An 8,707-nucleotide genomic window follows, 5' to 3' on the forward strand; every position below is an offset into this window, starting at 1 on the left:
TATGCCGTTTCCGGATAATTTATTCCTAGAAAATTTACAATAAAAATTTCCATAGGTTAGTATTACAAAAATTACAATCTGTATGCGCTTTGTCTCGGTCTGTAATAGGTGTTCAAATTATTATTCTTCCTTTCAATACAAAAACTGAAAATAAAAACCTCAAAAAACAATTTACTTAATAATACTTCCAAGCGTCAATAGATTCGGAATTTTTAGCTTTATGTTTTCGTTCAACTAGACCAGTAAGCGCATCAGACCTCACGGAGAGAGAATCAATTTTCTCAACAAGTTGTTGATAGGGGCTCAACGGCTGAGTGCCCATGACGACATGACCCAACTTGGAGTCAATTTTTGCATCTAATCTTGCATTTCGAATCAAATTCACAATCCAGCACTCCGCCTCGTTCGGTTTCATATTCAATTTGTCCGCCAACATGCTGATGGTGATGCATTGATGAATGCGACAGAATGTTTCGAAAATCATCAAACGAGCATTCTCTACAAATTCGTTAATACACGCCACAATGAAGAAATCGTTGATGATCACTGTCTGGCATTCATGGAGTTTCATTCGGGCACCATCGAAGTCGAAATTCACGTACAAGCATTCCAGGAATTCGGTGATCGGGTCACGGTATGTGTACGATTCCTGTTGAATGACTTTGATCAGATCCTTGAGTGCGTTGCGACGGGTCCGGTTGATGATAACGGCGGTGGCCAAATAGCGAAGGATGTGTGGGCACATTGTTTGAATGGCATTCAAGTAAAGAGGTTTGTACAGAAACATTTCAATGATGAGGTCGCGACCTTTTGGATGATTGAAGAATGCCAGCACACTCCAGTGGATCAACCAGGTCCTCTGTTGGAGAGCTTGGATGTTTGTGAAGTTGGCGTTGTCGATGTATTCACGTAGGCGAGCCAAGTCTTCTAAGGCAGAATTCCAGTTCAAGATTAGAATTTCCGCAGCCAATTTACCCCAGAGTACATTCAAGTAGTTCTAAAATGAAAAAAAATAATTTTTGAATATAGCCATTTCTTCTGATATTGATTAGATTACTTTATTGATATTTCTCACCAGAAGATTTAAGATTGCATTATGAATAATATCGAAGGAATGGAATGCGTCCATATTAACATCTGATTAATATAGAAATTCTTGTGAACATTCCCGAGGAACGAAGATTTATAAGAAATTAGCCATGATAAAAACAGAGTAGGAGGTCGTGTAAGCGATTATATATGAATAAATGGAGCGATTGCCACCTGTCTGATGAGTTGCCTCTGCCTTGGATGAAACCATCAGTCAAGAGTAGGAGGGATCTGATCGTATCTCGTCATTCAGTTTTAAAAAAGATTGATAAAATCTGTTTGATTGGAAGAGTGACAGACATTGTTTTGGTCGATTAGGGAAAATCTCCAACTTGGAACACAAACTGAGTTCTCGGAGCTATCGTCCTGGAAGCTATGCGAATATGCGATATGCGAATTGATGCGGTATTAATATGAAAGGCATAAGCTATAATGAATTGTTTGTACCTGTTTATATCTGTTGACGGTAAAATCTTACCTACGGGTAAGCAAAAGCCGCAGCAGTCTTCTGACAACCGGCTCGGCTCGGTCAGCAACGGCCAAGTCTATCGAAGCTGATGGATGGGTCTTGTATGACGACACCAATTCATCCAGTTGCAGTGCGACCGGCTTAGGAGGAAAGGCTATTAGGCAGCAAAGCATCACTTTCCTCACTATCGGATGAACCGGATATTAAGAAGGTTCTTGAAAAAACGGGCTACCGGCTCTACTACGGGCTTAGGGAAATTACATTACAAGGGTCGGCTCCTATAGTAAAACCATCGAGGGGGACGTGCAGTCCACGGCATCTTCATTTGAACCGTAAATGAGGTGCCATATCTCTCCGACAAATTTGCAGCATTGTAAAGCGGCAGCTGCACTTATCAGTCGTCGGATTAATAGCTGCAAGACATGTACAGGGTGCGGCAGCATAACTTCCTTTTTTAAAATGCGCGCCCCTCAGTTAGTTGATGTCATAGCGGAGCGCTAGTGGTCTCGTTCAAGAGGGGATACTGTAAAGTTTTGTCCCGACACGGTTCAGTCACCATCATGCGTTGGAATAGTGAGGAGCGTGCCTTTGCCGTTGAGGTTTACTTTTCAAGCGGATGTTCGGTTATTGCAACACAGCGTGCATTTCGGAATCGCTTTAATTTAGCCCCGTTGGCTCCCGTCCCAGACCGCAAATCAATTGTTACATGGGTCACTACATTCAGACAAACTGCAAGTGGGACAAAAGGAAGAACTGGAGTCCCTCGGCCCGTTAGATCACCTGAGAACATTGAAGCAGTGAGAGCGTCAATGTTGCGATCGCCACGGCGTTCTGCGCGCAAACACGCATCTGCCCTTGGACTATCCGATCGTTCTGTGAGAAGAATTCTTCGTGATGATCTTCATTTTCATCCCTATAAGATGGCGATAGTGCAGGAACTTTCAGAACGTAACTTCAATTCTCGGATGAACGCGTGTGAGCTTCTTCTTGATGTCGTTCCCGAGGGTGCTATTGTTTTTTTAGCGATGAAGCCGATTTTCATTTGTGTGGGTCGGTTAACAAACAAAACATGCGCTACTGGGCTGACACCAACCCTCGAGAATTGCATCAAAGGCCTTTGCATTCACCCAAAGTCACAGTGTGGTGTGCAATTTCCTCAGCTGGAATTATCGGTCCCTGGTTTTTTGAGGAAAATGAGGTTACAGTGACAGTGAATTCGGACCGGTATGTAAACATGCTACAGAATTTTTTTTCCCACGGCTAGAAAATTTGGATTTGGGGGACACTTGGTTCCAACAAGACGGTGCAACAGCACACACTTCAAGAGAATCGATGGCTGTTTTGAGGGAACACTTTCCAGAGCGCCTTATCTCAATTAGAGGCGATTTGGAATGGCCGGCACGCTCTTCCGATCTGTCCCCTTGTGATTTTTTTCTATGAGGTTTTTTGAAATCCCGTGTTTATGTGAACCGTCCAAGAACCCTACAAGATTTGAAGACCAACATCCAAGAAGAAATTGCCAACATAACACCTGCTATGCTAACAAGAGTCATGACAAACGCCAGAAATCGGTTTACGCAATGTATGGAGAATGGGGACGGCACCTAACAGATTTGATCTTCAAAACAATGTAAATAAAAACTTTAGACATGTGCCTACATTATAAAAAATAAATAAATATTTTCCGATGCATACAATAGTTTTTATTGAGTTTTGAAAAAAGGAAGTTATGCTGCCGCACCCTGTATATACCTCATGCAAGAACCATGTGTTGTTGATGGGAAAATTACGAGTTTAAACTTCTGACATACTGACTTGTTTTATGCCAATGGAAGTGGTAGACTCCGCCCCTGTATGGTGGTTTCAAAAGACCTCCTAGCTATCTTGGTTAACGTTCTATGTGATGGCGAACAGGGAGATAGCCGAGACAAAGCGGGAAATCTGATTTCCGACAGAATGGGCATATTGGAGCGATGGATTGAGTACTTTGATGAACTACTGAGCAACCAGAACATCGGCGAGTCGGAGGTCCCACCAACTGAAAACGACGGGCAAATACTGCCACCACCAAGTATAGAAGAAACAGTCCGTGCAATTCATCGGCTTGAAAATTATAAAACGCCAGGAGCCGATTGAATTACTGCCGAATTGGTTAAATATGGAGGCGACCAATTACATCAAGTGGTTCATCAACTTGTGCTCAAAGCGTGGGACAGCGAATCAATGCCTGACGACTGATAAAGGGGCATTATCTGTCTCATACATAAAAAGGGAGATATCACACAGTGCAGCAATTATAGAGGTATCACGTTGCTGAGTACCATCTATAAGATATTCTCCGCTATCTTGCAAGGCCGGATAGCGCCATACGCCCACAACATTGGCCCATACCAAAGAGGCTTCACTCCAGGTAAATCGCCAACAGATCAGATTTTCTCTCTGCGGCAAGTGATGGAAAAACTGTTGGAATATGGACATCAGTTGCACCATATTTTCATCGACTTTAAAGCCGCTTATGACAGCATAGCCAGGGTAAAACTGTACACGGCAATGAGGGAATGCGGTATTCCGACGAAATTGGTAAGACAGACTAGGCTGACCCCCGACCAATGTGCGAGGACAAATAAAAGCAGCAGGATCACTTTCAAGACCAGTCGACATCAACAACGGTATACGACAAGGGGATGCCCTATCATCCGTCCTCTTTAACATGGCCCTGGAGAAAGTGATGCTGAGGTCAGTGCGAGGGGTACAATCCTCTTGAAGTCCACCCAACTACTGGCCTATGCTGATGATATCGACATCATGGGAAGAACGACCCGAGACGTACAAACTGCCTTGATCTAGATCGAGCAGGTGGCGCGAGATCTTGGGCTGCACATTAATGAAGGTAAGACAAAATATATGGTGGCTACATCAGCACCGAAAACCAACCAAACATCAAACCGCACTGGTCAAACGGGAAGAATAAAGATAGGAGACTACAATTTTGAGACCGTTGATAATTTCTCCTATCTAGGGTCGAAAATCACAACCAATAATGCTACGGCGATGAAATCCGCGCACGGTTTTTGGCAGCCAACAGAGCCTATTTCAACTTACAAAAACTGTTCCGCTCGAAACATAACGACGAAATTTATGAGCGATACCACGACTGCCAGGTTGTGGTTAACATCCTCCTCAACAGGTTGCGGTGGGCGGGTCACTTAATCCATATGGATGAGGTTAATTCAGCCCGGAAAGTCTATAAGGGCACTTTCTATGGTAGAAAAAGAAGACGGGGCAGACCCTGCCTGCGATGGAGCGATGGCGTAGGTCAGCACGCCAGAGAAGTTTTAGGGGTATCGAATTGGTGGAATTCGGCGCAAAACCAGGATGTCTGGAGCTCCTTATTAAGGCAGACCTAGTCCGGATACCGGTTGTTGCGCCGATGAAGTTTATTTTCCTTACAATATAAACCCAGCACGGATATACTCATTTGCTCGATAACAGCCCCTATATTTTCTTTGAGAAAGGTCTTATCAATCTGTTTTACCTTAGCCACTTTGTGCCAGCGATTACTTTAGTTATTTTTCGACAATAGTAGTGGTAATCAATTATTGAAATTTAAATCGGTATGAGGATGTTCATCAAAATGATCGAAGAAAAAAGTTTCTGTTTGCTGCCACAAGATACTAAACCCAGCCATCGGCACGTTTTTCGAAGGCACTATAACGACAGAGTATAAATCAGCCAAAGGAGACTCCACAACGCAATAAACAAGAGCAAAGCTCGCTGCTGGCAGGACTCGGTTACAGACTGGCAACCCGAAAAATCGGGGTTCTGCGGAAACCCTGTTCACTTAAGACCGAGCAGATGGACCGCATTGTTAGGGCGCTCTTTCCTGCACATGCCGTATGAAATCATGACGTCGGCGCGGAGAGCGCAGAGGTCTGTTCACTTTTCTCTATAAAAGAGTTGGAACAGGCAATCCTATCTACGAAAAACAAGAAGGCGCCAGGACCCGATGGTATGCCAGCAGAGGTATACAAACTGGTATTCCAACACCGGTCAGACCTACTGCTCGGCGCATTCAACGCTTGCCTGAAAGAGGGCACTTTCCCTGCTCGTTGGAAAATGGCGAGGCTTGCGTTGATCCACAAAGAGAAAGGCGACCCCGAGTTTCCGTCTTCATACCGCCCACTATGCATGCTTAACACTGCTGGAAAAGTGCTTGAAAACCTCATCAGAAGTAGACTCACTAAAGCGATAAGCGCTGCCGGAGATTTATCTCCCCGGCGGTTTGGTTTTAGAGTAGGGAGATCCACAGTTGATGCTGTCATGCAAGCCGTCGATGCCGTTCGACGAGCGGAGGCACATAGCCGCCGAACACGACGGGTGGCGCTCTTCGTAACGCTTGACGTCAGGAACGCTTTTAATTCCGTAAGACGGAAAGACATTCTAGGCTCACTAGACAATACTTTCCACGTGCCCAACTATCTTTTACGGATATTGAGGGACTTTCTGAGGAACCGCTCCCTGCTCTATGAAACACTAGATGGAGGTCACGTCGGGGATAGCAAAGGGATCCATCCTAGGGCCAAACCTCTGGAACGCTACCTATATTAGTCTACTTAAACTCGACATGCCAGAAGAGTCGCGCCTGGTCGGCTATGCGCTTGTTGCTGGACGCACCGTCGAACAGGCGCAAAGCAGACTCGGTATATTGATGCGACGTGTAAGCGGATGAATGACTACTCATGGTTTCAACCTTGCACTGGAAAAAAACGAAGTCGTCATCCTGACTAAAGAGAGAATTCCGGCGCTGCGTCCCATATCGTTCGGCAAGTCGATAATCGAGTCAAAACCAGCGGTAAAGTACCTTGGGCTGATTCTTGACTCAAAGATTATCTTTTTTGAGCAAATCAAAGCAGCAACGAACAAGGCTGCATCTGGAGTTTCGGCGTTAAGTAAGCTAATGGCAAATATTGGGGGTCCTGCGTCTAGCAGGCGACGTCCTCTGATGAGTTCAACGCAGTCCGCCATGTTCTACGACGCAGAGGTATGGGCTGACGCTCTTGGCAAAGAGGTATATCGTAAGCGTCTCGCGCAAGTACAGAGACGGTGCCCTTCTTGCTAAAACGCGTCAAGCCATATACAAGCGCAATGGAGATGAGTCAAGAGAGGTGGTTGCTCAAGAACGGCAACGCACTCTAGACGAGTAGCAGCTCTCGTGGCAAAATGAAACTAGAGGCAGATGGACAGCACATCTCATCGGCAACTTAGGTGCGTGGCTGAATCTGACTGACTATTTCCTTACCCAATTTTTAAGTGGGCATGAAAGTTTTCAGTCCTACCTGCACAAGACTGGAAAGGCATGATCTCCGGATTGTGTGCTTTGCAATGGAGTTGTGGACGACGCCCATCCCACTTTTTTTTCTTATGGAAGGTGGAATGGGATTCGTCAGCAGCTCTGTTTAAACCCAGGGAATCTCTCCCCAGACAACACTGTCGAAGAGATGCTGAGGAGTGCTGACAGGTGGAGCCGTGTTGCCCATTACGTTCGGATGCTTCTCGTTGCTAAGAGGATAGAGCTCGACCGGTGGAGGAGCTCGATGGCAGGGGGTTCCTTGAACACACAGTTCCCACAGATCCTGAAAATCCAACAAAAAGGGGAACGCGCGTGAATCTACCGAAATATCAACACGCGAACTAGAACTGAAAGATAAAATTACATAAAAAAAGAACTCGACCACGCACGTGGAGCCGTAAAACTCCGGGGCCTAGTGCTGCGATCGAAAGGGAAGGGCCACAAAGGATCGCAGCCTTAATCGGTAATTTCCCTACCATTCTCTTCGCCTATTCCATTCTAGCCCTACAAGTCTCATCTTACATAGGGACATCCTCTTATAGAATGGTCTGAGGATACCAAGCTAGAGTGGGGATCTGAAAGGACGTCCCGTGAATTCCTTGGCGAACTTGTATCCGTCGTTGGGTTCGCGATCCATTTACGAATCCTCAACCATTTATCCCCCAGTAGAAAACGAAAGGTAGCTCAGCTCCTCATTTGATCCATTTTGTTGCGATAGCAAAAGGAAATGGTTTCTATATTCGGCGAATTCGAAGGCAATAGTTGCCGCAATTGCACAAAAATACTGAAAAATGTTCTCCTTAGAGTGAATATATTGTAGACTACTCACCTTATCAGTCGGCGACATAACGAGCAAGCAGAAATACAAATACGAGGCGGAATCCTGGTAATTACCGCACTCGTACAAGTACTTGGCCAACTTGTAAGCGCTCTCCACATTCTCCGCCTTAAAGTCGAACTGTTTCTGCAAAATATTCAGCAACGTTTTCGAATCCTTCGCGCTCTCACTGTTCTTCCACATCTCCGTGGCCTTCATGATCGGTGCCACCTCAGCCTGAAGCTCTTTCAACGTCTGCAAGACTTTCTGCTTGCGGTGGGCCAGCTCCTCTGGCATTTCGTCGCCCAAATTGAGCCGCTTTCTCGTGTCCATGATGTAATCAATCATGTTTGTCTTGTTGACCGTGTCCAGAATGTACTCCAGCAACTCCCTTTTATCGTAGATCTGCAAGAAACACACATGTTAGCGTGATACATTCACTAATCATCGCATCCACGGCACTCAAGTCTTCGGTGACATTTAATGCCGTAGACGTGCCGCGACTCCTAACCCCTTTGTCGCACAGAAACTCCAAAAGCGGAAATGTTAAATGCCGGTCGAAAAACTGGCAATTCTTCGCGGTTAAATCGAACTGAGCCATGTTTGGATACACTTATTCGGAGCGTAAGGAGTAAAAACACGGGAAATAAATCACTTAAAAACGTGCCAACAGTTCGCTGTCAGCTCGATACGTCGCCTTCTTAATGGCAAAAAGAGGCGGTCGACCCAAGCGCCATATAATGTTTCGGTTGTCAGGTTTGGAACTAGAGTTGAAAGGCGAAGAAGCGAAAGTGAAGTGATTTTGAAATCGTAAACAAATAATAATTTAGATATAGATAATTTAATAATTTAATCATTAAGCTTAAAAGAAATTAGCAATAATTTACTATTATAACAAGGAAATATATAGTAAAAATATGAAAATCTATCTACGCATTGGAATCACAACGGAAATTGCTGGTAGTTTGGCTCGAATCAAGTT

At 45.0% G+C, this 8,707-nt stretch overlaps 1 protein-coding gene across 1 annotated transcript; it reads right to left on the reverse strand.

Annotated features, from left to right (window-relative positions):
- On the reverse strand, positions 1–8,451 carry LOC119649207 (eukaryotic translation initiation factor 3 subunit E). The gene is made up of 3 exons (XM_038051264.1): positions 8,237–8,451; positions 7,738–8,130; positions 1–997 (listed from the first exon to the last, which is right to left on the reverse strand). The coding sequence occupies exons 1-3, from the start codon at positions 8,324–8,326 to the stop codon at positions 176–178; spliced, it is 1,305 nt and encodes a 434-aa protein (XP_037907192.1). The 5' UTR covers positions 8,327–8,451; the 3' UTR covers positions 1–175.
- Between the last annotated feature and the right edge of the window lie 256 nt (positions 8,452–8,707).

This window comes from Hermetia illucens, chromosome 2 (genome assembly GCF_905115235.1).
Source record: "Hermetia illucens chromosome 2, iHerIll2.2.curated.20191125, whole genome shotgun sequence".
In the NCBI taxonomy this organism is placed as follows: Eukaryota; Metazoa; Arthropoda; class Insecta; order Diptera; family Stratiomyidae; genus Hermetia; species Hermetia illucens.

What these genes read in the sequence shown, in the direction of transcription:
- LOC119649207 (XM_038051264.1), bottom strand. Translation starts at nt 8,326, where the DNA reads ATGGCTCAGTTCGATTTAACCGCGAAGAATTGCCAGTTTTTCGACCGG. An exon ending in AGTTTCTGTGCGACAAAGGG is followed by an intron (nt 8,131 to 8,236) that starts GTTAGGAGTCGC and finishes TGTTTCTTGCAG; the next exon opens with ATCTACGATAAAAGGGAGTT. An exon ending in TTATGTCGCCGACTGATAAG is followed by an intron (nt 998 to 7,737) that starts GTGAGTAGTCTA and finishes TTTTCATTTTAG; the next exon opens with AACTACTTGAATGTACTCTG.